Here is a 17,752-nt window from a genome sequence, read left to right on the forward strand (position 1 = left end):
TCATAGATCACAGTGTAAGTGAAAGTACAAGTTACTGAAGTACCTTTGAAATATTAAGAAAGGGATGGGCTTCAACAGTGAGAAGAAAGAGAAGATGATGGTTTAAATGGTTTAATAATCACACTGAATATAAGCAGAGTACCACCAATTAATGCTAGTTACTTTATGTTAATTACATAATAATATTTACAGAATGTTAGATTGGTCAATTGAAATGAGTTAACTTGACATACAATTGTTACAGCTTGCTCTTATGCAGGAAGGACTTGCAAGCCATTTAACTAATCAAGTCACAGACCAAAACACAGTTGGCACTTAATTATGCTTTCCCTGAAACGCTAGTATGCAATGCTTTGATACAAATTAACCCAAATTCACTGTCATCTAACAAGCTAATAGCCCATAGAACAATGTAAGTAGAGACACTGAGAAAGCTTCAAGAAAAAAAATGAAATTCGTATCTTAACCATAAATGTACTGCTTCTGAAGATGAAGACTTGAAATTACTGTTTGGATCTCTCACTAAACACTAACTATACACAGCCTAGACTTGTTGTTAAGTTAAGCTGATAAAACTATTGATTTGGTATTTGAATGGGAAGGATTTAAAGAAAGTCTTTTTAAACCCCCAAACCAATACATTGTTTTTCATGGCAACTGCTTGCAACACATTTTTGAGAAGATACTACATTACATATTAAAAAGTTGCAATAAGAGACCAGAATGCAATTAATGAGTACATGTGAAGCTTACAGTAGTCTCCAGCACCTATTGTAAACAATGATTATCATGTAGAAAATACACTGTCTAAAGCAATCATGGAAATGAAATGATGGTCATTTACTATCTAAAATTTATTCTATTAAAAAGTTTTATCTTTTTAAAACTTTTAATCAGGACTATATGGAAGATATCTTTTTTTGACCAGATATATGGAGCTATTTCACAAATGAAGTGGAAACATTATATTGCCACTTGTGGCCATACAAAATGTTTCAACTTCAGAAATGCCATTTTTCCTTATATATACACCCTTTAAATATATATTGTTGTTTTTTCTTTAGAAAATATCAAAAATTTGCATAGATGTATTCTCCATTCTTTATCAATGTGATTAATTACTACATTACTACATCAATAAGAAGTTCCAAAAATTTACAATAAGCGTAAAACAGTGACTTTATAAAGATTTAGCTCCTATATATATTGCTTCAAAAAGTTGTGAGTTTTGTCAAAATAATGACCGTTTTTTTTACACTAAAATAGAAAGATTATTCTATAACACATTTTATGCACAAGTGGGGTGGGGATACAGTAACAACAATATAGAGCAGCCAAATCCAACAGACTACAATGAGTTGACATCTTAAATAAAAGATTTTAATGATTATGAGTTTACCTATAAGGATTCTGGTTCTTTATTTTGTTTATCTGTGCATTCAAATGTGAATTGTGTGGTCTTGGTAAGTCTGCAGATTAGTTCAGTAAAGGACTTTACACCCAAATTTGTATTGTCTTATTTTGGTTTTCAATCAACACTCATCTATCCCCGATTTCTCCATCATTTTCAGACACGCTGATGATTGTGATAAGAGTTAAAATCGCTACTTAAACAATTTGATCATTATATGTAATCAAGAGTTTTTCCATGAAATCCTGTAATATCTGTCGTAGAGTGCAACTAGTATTATGATACTGCATAGGTGACACTGAATAATGAATTGAAGCAGCTTATGTAAGTTCATTTACAGACAGTTTGTACAATTCATGTGGAAAACTATTATTAAAACAAATCATACCTGAAGCCTACATTCTGTAGTCTTCATGTTTAGCCATTTTTAATGGCACCTCTTCAATGATTACAATAAACAGTTTTTACATATTTTAATATCTGTTTATCCAGATGGAGAGAGGAAGTAAGGAAGGAAGGGAGAGAGAGAGGAGTAGAAACCAAAAAAAGAAAAAGGCCTAAATATGAAAATACAAGACTGAAGGACTCACGGTACTAATTCCACTCCAATGGTAAACATATGGAAACACTATCATATTCAAAATTCAATAACTTAAAATTTATGGGTGCTGATAATGACACCTATAATTTTTCGTGCACATCTAACCTTGGTGCAAGCTTATGTGTGGAGAACACCATATGACCCGCGGCAATTTGTTTACATACATGTGCATGAAACACGTGTTATTGATTCTGCACCAAATGAATCAGGTGCTACTTTCAGTATTGAGTACTCCTGAGTCAAGCCTGTAAAAATGCTAAAGTTGCATCAGTAGAAATTTGTCAATATTTTTTTTACATTACATATAGGATAAGCTCTCAAAAGATATTTTTCCTAAAATTTTAATTTTCATTATTAACCAATTATGGACCACCAAACCTGTAAATACTCTATCATTTCTTCACCCATTTCTAGACTGGTTCACAGTTCTTCCGTATAATTAGTACCGTGTGTCCTGAATAACATACAAAAGGTAGGTATACTTCTTCCAAGGGAAAAGAATATAGTTCCAAAAAGTGATACAAATGCTGTGGTGATAATAGTGGTTTTGCTCCTGCAGTGATATCAATTTTCACACACACAACCATATGTACACATATGCCATAATGGGGAATAAAATACACAAAATAATAAAAAAGAACATTTTCTTTCTATGATACCAAAGCTGAAGTGCTTTAAAAAGTTGAAAAATTTCCAGATATTACTATTATTATTTGTCAAAATCTCGTTGTTCTTTAAATCTGCTTCAGATCTATTCTCAGTGTCAATAATAGATGCCCAATTTTAAGGCTGAATTTGACAGAATGTGAGTAACCTTGGAGTGACATCCTGAACTGCCATACAAAATGCACAGTTGATCTTGAGTAGCTACTGCAGATGGGGACATATGTGAAAAGTATAATCACTCATCTAATTTCTATATTCATTTAAAAGTACAATACACATTAGTTAACCTTTTCTGGGAAACCTATCGCAAGTTGATTACCAAATAAACTTTTTGTTTTCTTTCAGCTGCACACTGGTCTGAAGGATTGTATGTGTGTGTGTGTGTGTGAAAGTGATAACCTCAACACAAATATTTAACCTACGTTAGTAAAGTATGGAAAGCATTTCACAAAATCCTTCTTTGCTTTTTGAAGGTATAATACTAACAAAGATGCATCCAATTATCAAGTTTCATCATTCTAACATTAACAGCATCCAATAAATGAACTTTAAATACAAACTGTCAACAAAATCAATGAAGCATGAAATATAGGTCACTGATACCTCCTTCTGCAATAAGGGTTTTTACTTGTCAGGATGTATCCCCTCACCAATAGCATCTTTTGCAATACTTTCTGTTCCTGAACTAAGTACAAAACTCTAACCAAAGCCAGTAAAATGTGAAATGTAGATCACAGTGACCTTTTCTTGTATGGGTGTGGTATGAATACAGAGATCAATACAGTCATAGTTAATGATTCTAGTACGAACAGTGAGAACATAATTTAACCAAACTCAGTGATGCCTGAAATATCAGTCACAGGCAGCCTACATTTATGGTGTGGGTCAATACTCATCAAGATGTGTCCATTCACCAAGTGTCACGATTCAAGCTATAACATTACATGTACAAACACTCATATGTGGTCAAGGCTAGATGCCAGTAAAATGTGAAATATAGGTCAATGTAATCTTCTTTTGTTGTAAGCTTGTTATTAATATGGATGTACACAATCATCTAGTTTGATGATTCTAGGAGAACTAAAGAAAACAGCTTAACCTTTAACCTAAGTCAGTCAAGCATGAAATGTCAGTGATGACAGTATAGTATCCATCAAAATGAATCCATTTACCACCCAGTTTCATCACTCTAGGGATAACATTATGCAAAGCAGGGTACAAAAAAAACGTCAAGCCAAACACAAAAACTTGACCAAGAATGCACAAATAATTTACATGTAGAAACCAAGTCAGCCACAGGGTAGGGGCTTTGAAACAGACTCCAAATGGTTGTCAAGGGAGAAGGCATTGTTGACATGCAGTGCAACTGTACATATTCACGTTTTGATAAGTGTTGACACAGGGGCTGATGGTAGTACATTAAATCTAATCTATCTCACTGAAGTGAGCTAAACAGTAGTGCAAATAAAATATTGTTGTGATTGGTGAAAGGCCCAAACAAAAAATGTAAACATGTGGATCATTCCTTCTTACCATCAATGGTCTTTTGTATTTTTCCATATTTTACAGCATTTGACTTCATTTCCTCCTCCTAAAATTAAAAGTGAAAAATGCATTGGGTAACAGTTGTGATCTTTACTAGATCTGAAAGCCTTAAAATTCATTATCACTAGGCCTATCATATGACTCGTACAAGGATGGACTTTGTTCAAATATCAGCTATCCAATGATGTAAAAATCCAGCCTGACATTTATGTTGTCTGGGTCGAAGGCTAACCCACAAATTAAACCGCTTGGTGTAGTGTGTTCCCTAGTCAACTGATCGGAACTCGAGGGGCCAAATTTTCAGGAATAATTCAAATATTTGGCAGCCCATATTGACACTTTTCCGCATATTGATGTCTAATTGGAATGCCAAATTTGGTTGCAGTTGGAGTATATTTCTTTAACAAAATAAAGAAAAACATAAAAATGTTGATGAAAGCAATTGGATTGCTTCTTTTTGTCAAGGAAAACTTATCCCTAATAATAACAGACTTCAGCATTCCTACACTTCCATCACATTTTTACCAAATGAAATCTATGTCAATGAAACTTGAAAATGTGTCCATTTGCTCAAGTCAGACTTTCATTCCATCAGGAAAGAGACATTCGAGTAAGTATAGTTTGACTAAAGCAATCTGACTTTAATCTGTGGAATTTACTCAAGTTTTATGTTAATCCAAAACTGTGGACTAGTTGCACTAATGAAATTGTGCTAGCCAGCCACCTGCCAGTTATTACTATATACCTCCACCATTAGCTTTGCCCCACTGCAAGTTCAAAATGTTTAAAAGTTGAGAAAAGCCTAAAATAGTACTATAATGATCTTACAATCTACTGAGGCTATCTATATATGCATTAAAGCAGATTTCTAAAATTTAATCTATTTATTCAAGACTTGTTTAGTCAAACTGATGGATTTCAAAAATCTAAGACCAAAAAGTTTTTAAGAAAAGCAACCAAAAAAAGAAGAAAATTGAATATTTTTAATAATCTAAAAATCATATATATATATATATATATATATATATATATATATATATATATATATATATATATATATATATATATATATATATATATATAAATACAATTCTAAAATGGTTTTTGTTTAAATTATTCAAGTTCAAAAATGTGTTTTTAACAAACATAAATGCTGTAATAGTCCTAAAATTCTTAGCAGATCAGCTATACATTGATACACATATGCTGGCTAACTTTTATTAGTCTACAAACAGTTGCATTGGAACACTCTTGCAAAGAAACCTCTCAGGATGTATGGATGGATGAATGGACATGACAGAATCCAGATAAAGAACCAGTACAAGTTCTGGTCCTTTCATCTGACAGTAGACTTGGTGACTTTTCACTCGACCATAACATCTAATATTTGGTGCAACTCTGGACGTTTGGAAAACAAATGAATCCAGAAGGCACATTACCATATCAGCTAGCCTGGTTTGTAGATGCTTTATTTCTTTATCTCGAACTGCCAACAGATCCTCCAACTCATTCACCCTTGCTGACTTCTCTGCAAGTTCCAGACTAACTTGACTGGCCTGAAACCATTTAGGTAAAAAAATAATGAACAAGATACAGAGACTGCTGCACTACAATATATGGACAAACTTAAAAACGAAAAATGAATTCACAATTAAAGCAGCCAATGTTGGTACCATAGATGTTATTGTCACATAATAAATTAAAGCAACAAAAGAATTTTACCATTGTATACTCACACTGCTACCCAGGCCAGTTCAATATTCCAGGGTTGGCATATACATACCATAATGACTGTAAGTCTTGGGACACCTTAAATTATTTTCAAAAGTTTTTTGTATGACCTATAAATGTTGGGACACAAAATTCAAGCAATTTTTTCATGTACTATAGGTCTTGGGACACCTCCAACATTTTTTTCTACTAATTGATCAATGTATTTTCTTGACTGTAACGACATTAAAAAAAGTGACTATGTTTGTTAAGGGACTATCATCAAAAATTATTCAACGGAAACATAAATTGATTATTGATATCCTCTGTAAGCAAGAGACCCTCAAAGGGACTGATGCTCTACCAGTTGAAAAGAATTCCATGAATGCAAGATAAGACCATTTCTCCTTTTTTTACTGCTGAGTATTGAAACCATGTTAGATATTCTTGGGATACTCCAACATATAAAATTTAATGAAACAAAAATATTTTTTTACATGTCTGAGTTCACATGTTCACAAGACAATTTTGAAAGTAGGACAAAATTCTTTGTCCTGGTTATTGATTCTGAATCTGATATCATGGCCAGAAAATTATTCAAGTTGTCTCAGACAATGTCATGCTACACCCATGTGTTAAGTTTGGTGAAATTTGTAATATTTGTTTAAAGTTTCTAATGGGTTCATTCAAGGAATTTGTCAGACATGTCCACAAACTGAATTTGATAAAAATACATTGATACCTATGACCTTCAAATCAAGGTCAGTATGCTGACTCTCAACTTGTTCATTGGAAGGCATCTAAATACAATGTCTGGTCAAAATCACTTATATATGCACAAGTCACTGTGGTTGTCAGTCAAAAAAGTAAAAATATGTAAGCAATAACCTCTGACATGACCTTTAAGATAGTCAGGTCTGGTTTTCAAAACTCCTTTACAAAAGTACAGACCTGTCTGCCCCATTTTTATTTAGAACCAATTAAATATAGCAAGCAGTGCTTTATATAAAACTCCATATCAGTGCCATCATTTATATAAGACTCCATATCAGTGCCATCATTCAAGCAAGAGGAGCAGTGACAAGATTTTCAAGATGGCCACTAAACCCCCATGTAAATATGACTTTTTGTTCTACACTAATATCAAAATTTTCAAGATGGCCACTAAAACCCCATGTCAATATGACTGTTTGTTCTAGAGTAATGATAAGATTTTCAAGATGGCCACTAAACCCCCACGTCAATATGACTTTTTGTTCTACAGTAATGATAAGATTTCCAAGATAGCCACTAAACCCCCATCTCAATATGACATTTTGTTCTACAGTAATGATAAGATTTTCAAGATGGCCACTAAACCCCCATGTCAATAAGACATTTTGTTCTGCAGTAATGATGCGATTTTCAAGATGGCCACTAAACCCCATGTCAATATGACTTTTTGTTCTAGAGTAATGATACGATTTTCAAGATGGCCACTAAACCCCCCATGTCAATATGACTTTTTGTTCTAGAGTAATGACAAGATTTTCAAGATGGCCACTAAACCCCATGTAAATATGACTTTTTGTTCTAGAGTAATGATAAGATTTTCAAGATGGCCACTAAACCCCCACGTCAATATGACTTTTTGTTCTACAGTAATGATAAGATTTTCAAGATGGCCACTAAACCCCATGTCAATATGACTTTTTGTTCTAGAGTAATGATAAGATTTTCAAGATGGCCACTAAACCCCCACGTCAATATGACTTTTTGTTCTACAGTAATGATAAGATTTTCAAGATGGCCACTAAACCCCATGTAAATATGACTTTTTGTTCTACAGTAATAAGATTTTCAAGACGTCCACTAAACCCCCATGTCAATATGACTTTTTGTTCTACAGTAATAAGATTTTCAAGACGTCCACTAAACCCCATGTAAATATGACTTTTTGTTCTAGAGTAATGATAAGATTTTCAAGATGGCCACTAAACCCCCATGTCAATATGACTTTTTGTTCTAGAGTAATAATAAGATTTTCAAGATGGCTGCTGTGGTGGCCAAAATGAACATCAGATTAAAACCATTCTCATTTGGAACAAATTAGACATCACCAGAAATCTTTCAGTGAAAATCCTATGCTGGTATGACCATCCATTCAGGAGGAGTAGCAATAATAAAATATTCAAGATGGCAACTTTTGTGGCCACATCAGTTATCAAATATGCACCATTGGAAAAGAGAAAATCTTTAAGAAATATCTACATGTAGCAAGCACTTTAATTGGCATCCAATTATGTGCAAGGGATGCTTAACTATGCTGGTTACAAGCCAGATTCATTGTGAAGATATATAGTTAATTGTCAAGCGCCTCAAGTCTATCCAAACGGAGTTAATGAGACAAACCCATAATGGTTGCATCGCTGTCATCTGAAAATGTACACACCAAAACTGTCCAGGACCATAACTTGATCCAAAATGGCACTGTTGAGAAAACCCATAAAATCTACAACTATGCATGTGTGACAAGGCAGAGACAAAACTGAATCAAAATATGTGGAACAGTTCCTCAGAGATGCTCCCAGAATTTTATCATAAGGGGGACTTGCCCACCCCCATGTCACACAAAAAGGGGAGAATAGAACAAAAAGGAGGAGGAAGAGGAAAAGGCCATAGTTCAATATTTACCTAATACTTCAATATCCATCTCTCTTTTTACCTGCTCACTCTGTAAAAGCCCTATTGAAATCAAAATCATTAAAAGATGTTGCCTCAAGTTGTATACGCAATAGTCTGCTGATTGTTTCTGAGCGTAATCTGTTCCTATTCTGTGTATGAAAATTGTTCTGTACTAAGAACCCACTTTCAGTCTGCTGTCTGAAGGGGCATATACACAACTAGTTCAGCCTGCTAGTTCAAAGAAACCAGATGCGAAAACAATTACAATAAAAGATGTCGCTTTAAGTGCTATGATATTTCAACCAGCTTGACTTGTGTCGTGACATGCACTTTAAGGGTGAATGGCTGAATAAAACTGTATACTGCAAAAAAGTACATGTCCAGATCCATGACTTGGAACTAATTTGTGGGAGTTCTCATGCATCACTGCTTTCCAAGTGTAAATTCCATAAAATCTTTGCACGAATCACATGACTGCACACCCTGGAGCTGGTTCCTGAGATATGCTGGTTACAAGAATCAGCCCGAGTGAAAATGCAATACTGATGGTTATTGTTGTTGTTGTTGTGGGGTTTAACGCCATTTTTCAGCAAACGATAGGCTATGCATGGCGGCCAGTATTAATGGTGGAGGAAGAACCCGGGAAAACCCCAGGAAGAACCACCGACCCATGAGAAGCTACTGGCAAGCTTTCTCACATACCCACATTAGCCAAATCCTAGACTCGAACCCACGCAGACAGAGGTGAGATGGCAGTGATCCATAACGGAGAGCGCTTTAGACCACTCGGCCACTCGGGGCCCCTTCAATACTGATGGAACAAGTGCATTGTTATCCAGGTGCTGAAGTAATGTTATTGTATGAAAACTACTATTCTTCTTTCTGTCAAAGCAAACTTATTCTCCAAAATTTATAAGCTTTTTCCTTACCAAAAGTACAAGTCACCCACAAAGTTTGGTCTAGGCATGTGATGCAGAACCATTGCAGACAAACCATTTGTATTATTTCAGTCAGTGAATCTGAACTTTTACCTTTTAACCCCAACATAAACAGGGTTGTTCCTTATGCCAAATGCAGCCACCATAAAGTTTCAAAACCAAGGATATTCGAGAATTTAATTCATTGTAAGAAAGTCATTTTTCATTTCTTCAGTCACAATGACCCTGACCTTTTTATGCAGGAATTGATATGGTTCTTCCTGATGTTAAGTGAATGCATCATCCACAAAGTTTAGTAACTATAGTAACTATAGATGGTGGAGAACTCAAATTATTATGCAGAAATGAAATTGATAAAAGACAGTGGTTTTGACAGATGGACAACATTTCCACATAACATGCTCCGACGTATTGAGTGTACAAAATGGGTAACAATTTCATAAAAATTAAATCTTATGAGACAAAAACCTTTAAAAGGTACATCTACAGTAATACGCAGTTCACTTACAAAATGGCATCCAATTTTGTGTAGGGTTTGCAGCATTACGCCGAAATGTGAATGGATGGACAGACAGAACAATGGATGAATGGAACAGGTATTACAGAGCTCTACACCTTGTAGGTGGTTCTAACCATTTCCAAAAATTTCATTTTTCACAGATATTCACTAATTTCATATGCAAAAAATTAAAGATGAAAGGGATTCAGCTTCACCTTGGCTCCTTCTTCTAGTCTACTGGAGTCATGGCCTTTGATTTTATTCTCAGCCTGCGACAACTTGTGTGTGAGTTCCTCTATCTGGTCAAGATACATGTTTTGCAGTTCCTCTGTTCCTTTCAACTCCTTTGTCTGTTTCTCTACTAAGGCCTACAAGTGAAGGAAAAAATAATCAAGCAATTTTTCCTTAAAAAAAGATGGTGATCGAAATGGGTGCAGCATTATTAATCTGGCCAAAAATTGAACTTTATATGCATACATATATAGTGGGTTTAAAGGCAACATAATACTGGCTATATGGTGTCAGTTGAAAGTGAAATCAGTTGGATAATCTGGATTGAAAACCTGATACCAGGATGATCCCCATAAAATCTGATTTTAGCTGATAAAATGATGATTTCAAAAGAGTTGCTCTCTTATTTGTTAGTAATGGCAGCTATGTATTACAGACAATGAACAATTTTTATGAAGTTCTGAAAAGTTTCTGATTTTAGATATGTTTCAATAGTGGATCTGAATTGTTTAAAGGGCTTTAACCCTTTGAGGACACCTTCAACACCAACTCCTTTACTAAACAATTATGCCATTTAAAATCAAACTCTTTACTGAATGACACCTTTCAACACCAACACCTTTACTCTGCAATAGCACTTTTTGAGACCAACCCCATAATGATGTCTTTTGATGTAACCTTTTTACTGTGCAATGACACCTTTACACATCAACACCTATACCGCACAATAATGCCTTTTGATGCAAACCCCTTTACTGCACAATGATACCTTTTGATGCTAACCCTTGTACTACATAATGATACCTTTTGATGCCAACCCCTTTACTGCACAATGACACTTTTGCACATCAACCCCTTCACTGCACAATGATACCTTTTGATGCCAACCCTTTTACTGCATAATGACACCTTTTCACATCAACACCTTTACAGCAAAATGATGCCTTCTGATGTTAACCCTTTTACTGTGCAATGACACCTTTTCACATCAACCCCTTAACTGTGCAATGATGCCTTTTGATAATAACCACTTTGCTGTGCAATGACACCTTTTCACATGAATCCCTTTACTGTGCAATGGCACCTTTTCACAACCACCCTTTAACTGTGCAATGACACTTTTTCACATCAACCCTTTAGCTGTGCAATGACACCTTTTGACATCAACCCTTTTACTGTGAAATGACACCTTTTGACATCAACCCTTTAACTGTGCAATGGCACCTTTTCAAATCAACCCTTTAACTGTGCAATGACACCTTTTCACGTCAACCCTTTTACTGTGCAATGACACCTTTTCACATCAACCCTTTCACTGTGCAATGACACCTTTTCACATCAACCCTTTAACTGTGCAATGGCACCTTTTCACATCAACCCTTTAACTGTGCAATGACACCTTTTCATGTCAACCCTTTTGCTGTACAATGACACCTTTCCACATCAACCCTTTTACTGTACAATGACACCTTTTCACATTACCCTTTTACTGTACAATGACACTTTCTGATGGCTGTCATGATAAGCCCAATTAGGATACCCCAAAATACCAAATACTATCACTTATACGGCTGAGAAAATGAAGTCGGAATCTAAATATGAAGTAAATCATTAATTTAATCTTTGGATTAAAGCAAATGTTCTGTTCAGTCTAAACTACTTACTTAATATCTATCCTGTGTCAACAACAAATTACCCACTTAAAATAAATTTATCACTTAGTACAAGAACCAAACTCAAATAGGATGTAAAGTGACTGATTTAATGGATAAATCCTGTGCAAATCAGGTAGTTCAATCTCCCAAGTGCAGTGCAGGGTTAAAAAATAAAAGTTTCAAGGTTACTCAATTTACTAAAACTGCAGCCATACTTATCATTCACTTACCATAATTTGTAACAGAAGTTATAAAAAATGCAAAAAGTTGTTTTGGGGCATACTTAAATGATACAAGATTTAAAGAAGCAGATTTTATTTGAAAAGTTTCAAAATGAAGAAAACCCCAATAAATGCAAAGTATTAGAATCTTATCTTGTAACGAAAAAGTTTAACCCTGAATTTGTGTATGCCAATAAAATCTCAAACAAGATCTTTCAACCAACCTAAACTCCTTAAGACGATTGGTTAAAAATTCCATTATTTAAAGACATTTACAAAAGGGTTGATTTAAATTTTGACAAAAGACTTTCAAAATTGTACGTTGTTGTATAAACAAGGGCTGAACTTTCTGTAAAATTTGTCTTCATGTAGTTCAATAAACCAGTCCCCAGACCTTTTTTCTGATACATGGGCTCTTATCGTTTCTTAATATATAATATTAGGGACGACAATTTCCCATTTCTCCTGCGGTCCATTTAAGATCAGAAACCAATGCTTCAAGCTACAAGTCACTGTGTAATAATTTCGCTCAGAGATTCGACATTTTTCTAATCTGCTTTTCCTCCGAATATTCCAACCCCATTTTTCACATATGGACATTTAGGATGGAATGTGGGTGCTTGACAGTACACAGAGCAGTGTAGATGGAAGTGTGAAGTTAGGATTATGACCAATGTACAAGGCAGTCTGACACCTATCATATTCTCCATTCCATGCTTGTTTTGATAAATAAGAAGTTTGAAATTATTAGAAATTACAGTTGTGATGTTTTAAATAAGAAAAATAATTAGATTTATGCTCGTAACTACAAAATTTCTATGTAAGTAAACCACGCCAATAAAAATTCAATATGCCTGTGGAGAGAAAAAATAATGTACAGATGTATAAATTCCCCAAAAGTTGACAAATCAAAAGTAAAAAAAATCCTTAAAAATACAAAGTAAAAATAATCACACTCATTTAAAAGACTAAAACCTTTCAGTTGAAATGCATTGCAAGATCCATCTGCAGCATACAGGTTTCCTGGTTTCCTTCATTAGTCTCCTATTATGACACATGCAGCTTCTCTTACCAGGTCTAATCAACATCCCTACAAACAAAGGGACTTCAATTTCTGACTGCGTGCGCTAATATAAGAGAGTAAAATGCTGATCTTGAAAAAAAAATGGTAATGAAAAAGGTGGGGCATTAATCTGTCAAATGAAATTGGAACATTTTTTAAAAAATTGCAACTGTGTGGGACTAAGCCCTTGCTGTACAACAGAAAGATGTACTAGTCTGGTGTGTCAGGGTTATCCAATTAGTACAGTCCTGAATCTTGAATTAATCCCATATATGATTAACAGGATATCAGTTTGCTTGTTCCTTATTTTCTGAGATATTATTGCCATCTCATTGTCCAGTGCATCTGCATGTTCCCATTTGTTGTAGTTCTAAAAGCTCATGTATATTTTTGGAGAAAAATTAAATTTGTTGCAAACTGTTACACAATCAAAACTGTTATACAATCAGCACTCACCTTCAGAGATATCACCTCCTCCTTAAATCTGTCAGCTTGTTCTTTCTCCTTCTTTAGTGCTTTCTCCAGCTCTCTCATTCTGACTTCTTCTTCTTCTGTCCGACTCTATGCAAAAGTACAGCACGAATATCAGGTTACATCAATCAATAATTTCTCCATTCTTCCAAACCAAATTTATATTTATCCACTCAATACTTTAATAAAATCAACGGAAAGTGTTTATATGATAAATAAACTTAATATATTTATGTCATAATGTCTGATGTTAGGAAATGACCACAGTTTGAATTAAGGTAGCCCTCAAACTAAAAGTGTACATCCTACATTGGGCCAGAAGCAACATTACCAATCTCCATAAAGCCAAATCCCACTGATGTGGCCTATATCTGAATAAAACAAAAGAAAGTCAAATTATTTCTTGGCTGGTCATAAAGCAATTGCTCAGCCTATCTCATTGCAACATCATATCAACCGTAAACTATTTTGCTCCTTTTCCCTACTTTAAGAAATTTACTTTTCTAACGTGAATTGACCATACATTAAAAATTATACCAGATTAAACTTTTAAAAATTCTTATTTCAAATTTCTATTTTCCTTTTATCTATTCTAGTACACATCTATTCTTTTACACATCTACATATTCACTTATCTAAAGAAAATGTTTAATATTCATTCAAATTTTAAGCAAATATTCCTTGAAGCATTTTTAAAACTATGTGCTTTGAAACCAGTATAAATGAATACAATTTCATCAAGTAACCTTCCACTGGATTCAGGGGTCATCGAGTGGCTGAGTGGCCTAAGGTGCTAACCTTTACTGATCACTCACATCTCACTTCTATCCAAATGGGTTCTTGTTTTTGCTTGTCAATGTGGGGATGTGAGAAATCTTCCCAGTAACTTCCCATGAGTCTGTGGTTCTTCCTCCACCAAATATAGTAGCCACCATTTATAGCATATTATGTGCTAAAAAAATGGCAATAAACCCACAGTACCAAACAAAGCCATTCCTTACAAACATGTTGTTATGTGCCAGAGTGCATCATTAATGAATTTCACATGTGCTTTCAGATAAAAATCACAATCTGCTTACATATATATATATATATATATATATATATATATATATATATATATATATATATATATATTTTACAGTCTGTTTCACATGTTAGTAATATGTATATGATTCCTGCCCCTTTGAAGCATTTTTAAGTTCACCCTGATTAACAAGAAAAATGTGCATAGTTGAAAATATATATAATAGTAATAACAATGAAAATAAATATATAACAATGTAATAGAAAGAAAAATATATCTCTAAAAGCCTGAACTCCAAGAAAGCCAGTTTGAGAATATGATGCTTAAAAATGCAAAATGTTTCATAAAGTTTTGGCATATTAATCAAATAACTTCATGGCACTCTGAATTACAGCACAAACAATATAAGCATATTTATATTTCTGAAAAGCTCTTTTTACATACAAACATGTTTTCAAAATATCAGATGTACATCTTTGTTGTTAAGTGAAATATGTATTACACCATTTATCAGTACTCGCTTAAAAGATGGGTCCAACTGCAACCCTCCCCCAAACAACAGATCCTGATCCGTAGTTACGTAATGTTCTGGCAGATCAGGGTATTTTTTGTTAGTTGTAGTTATATCCTAACAAACACCCAGATCTGATGGAACATTGTGTAACAGATCTGTTTCTATGCAGTTAACATTGGACCATACTTATAAGCAGGTGTATAAGGTATAATGAACCAAAATACTGAAATTCATTAACAACTTTACACTTTCTCATCTACTTTAATATATAATAAATGTTTAAATAGACAATCTAAATAAATTCTAAATCAACATCTTTGAATCTTTTACGGTGAGATAACTGCATAATTTCTTGACCTACTGCAAGATGGGATTTGAGAGGGATCAAGTTAAAAAAAATGTATTTTACCACTATAATACCATCTGTATCCATGTTGTACCTGAGTTATCTCCCTTAGAACATGTACAAGCTGAGATCAATAAAAGAGTACAAATGAGAAGATCAGCTCCTGCGAATCTGAACCAAGAAAGAATACTCACAATATAGCCAACAACTCCCTGGCTTGTTTACTCAAACTCAATGTGGTGTCATGCCAGATTAACCCATGCGGTAAGCACATGCTGTATTAGGGTGGTTAAATGCTTTTTTTAATATAAATAATCTAATCTCACGACTCCAAAGTAGGCCAGGCTACTTACAACACCACAGATAACAATACCCTGACTTGTTTATGCCAAGTTAAAATGGTGTCTGGCCATGATCAACCTGTGCAGTGAGCACATGCATTATTAGAGTCGTAAAATACAGTTTTTGAGCCCATCTCATGTAATCCAAGCCCCATGCTATAGTTGACCAAAATTATATGACAAGCCCCATTATACAATGGTCCCCCCTTGCTTCAACACGTTCAGCTGGAAAACTTGGAGAAAACAAAAAGGGATGCAACCAACAATTATGGACCAAAAGTCTACACAAGATTCCCATATTTTTATCCTGCCTTTTATTGTTGCAAAGTCAAACACTAAAACACTGAGGTAAATCTAAACTTTAACATCAATGTTAATTTGAACTTTACCAATGAGATTGTTCTGTGTGGACAGCAGAACGGACACACACAGATGATAAAGTGGTGCTATTTTGAGATTCCACCAAGGCAAGCTTGCCATAAATGATGGATAAATTGTAGCAGCTCATAAAACAGCTCAGTAATGGTAAGCTCCACATAAAATTAGATTGAAATCATGGTGATCCTGCGCAAAACCAAACGCTGGAATATGTGCTTGAACTCCACTAATTAAAGATAATGTAACCATACTATGAATCTCACCAGAAGAAAAATAATGAAACTTAAACTCATTATAGATCTCATCAAAGACAAATTTAGCTTAAATCTGAAAATAACTGGTGAAGTCATGTTGCAGAAAAAAAGTCAGGCCTCGGGAACCATAACTCTTGTACATGCTAGCGTGGATTACTGGAAATTAAACACAAAGTGTTTTAAACATCAAACTGCATATCAAATTTATAGTTAAAATCAAGCAATACTTAGCAAAGTTACATGTTCAAAAAGCGAAGTTAGACAAATGTGCAAGCTGCATGACAGATTTGGTATAACAATCCCTTGTACAGTGATACTGCATGAAAGATCTGGTACAAAAATCCAAAGTATAGTCAAGCTGCAAGACAGATTTTGGTATAATAGCTATGCTGCAGGACCATTTTTGTTATGACAATCCATAGTACAGCTACACTCCATGACAAATTTGGTACAGCAAACCATAATACAGCTTAGCTGCATGATAGATTTGGTATGATAATCCAAAGTACAGATATGCTGCATGACAGGTCCGACCACAGTATGGCCAAGCTACAGAAACCAAAGTCATGACAATGAGCAATCTGGAGCCATAACTGATATACAAGTTTCACAAGTTCTTGTAACCAGAGTTTTATTCAACAGCATATTTCTCCTTTATAACCTCATGTCTGATGTGAGATGTCTTCATACCTGTAAGTGAAGTACAAATAATGGTATCCCACTATTAAATTCCTGAAATATTTGGCTCCATTTCATTTTTGAGGGCAATAATCACGTTGAGACTGCTTCAAGCAGTTTTGAAGGAAAATATGGACTATCTTTCAGACTTTCAGAGTAAAGATAATATCAATAATGTATATTCTTCTAGTGACACATTCTACTGTCAGCGACTGACCAACTCCACCAAGTCTTTTAAGAAAACCAGGCGTCTGTGTGTTGCAAATCACCTGCTTATCTCACCAATGTTCACATGAGTTTTAATCTTGGTTTGTCCAATGTGGATATGCGAGAAAACATGGCATGGGTCAGTGGTTCCTCCTGGGATTTTTCTGGGTTATTTCCCACTTTATATAGTGTCCACCATGTCCTGTTATGTGCTGAAAAATGGCATTAAACCCCACAAAAATTAATACGAAAACCCAGATCCAGACCAAACCCAAACAAACCAATTTGCAGACTTCACCACAATAATCAAAGTTTTGTCTCTTCACTATAGA

At 34.5% G+C, this 17,752-nt stretch overlaps 1 protein-coding gene across 13 annotated transcripts in view; it reads right to left on the reverse strand.

The window, feature by feature from the left end:
- Positions 1 to 17,752, reverse strand: part of LOC149775740 (uncharacterized) — a 194,377-nt gene that overhangs the window by 96,863 nt on the left and 79,762 nt on the right. For all 13 annotated transcript variants that reach the window (XM_089944251.1, XM_089944253.1, XM_089944257.1 and 10 more), the window contains 4 exons: positions 13,661 to 13,765; positions 10,250 to 10,402; positions 5,663 to 5,779; positions 4,212 to 4,269 (listed from right to left, as the gene is read on the reverse strand). In XM_089944251.1, the coding sequence (XP_089800377.1) occupies positions 4,212 to 4,269; positions 5,663 to 5,779; positions 10,250 to 10,402; positions 13,661 to 13,765 (433 nt within the window). The remainder of the gene's footprint in view (positions 1 to 4,211; positions 4,270 to 5,662; positions 5,780 to 10,249; positions 10,403 to 13,660; positions 13,766 to 17,752) is intronic.

Source organism: Sinohyriopsis cumingii, chromosome 19, assembly GCF_028554795.1.
Source record: "Sinohyriopsis cumingii isolate HCF-2022 chromosome 19, ASM2855479v2, whole genome shotgun sequence".
NCBI classification, from domain to species: Eukaryota; Metazoa; Mollusca; class Bivalvia; order Unionida; family Unionidae; genus Sinohyriopsis; species Sinohyriopsis cumingii.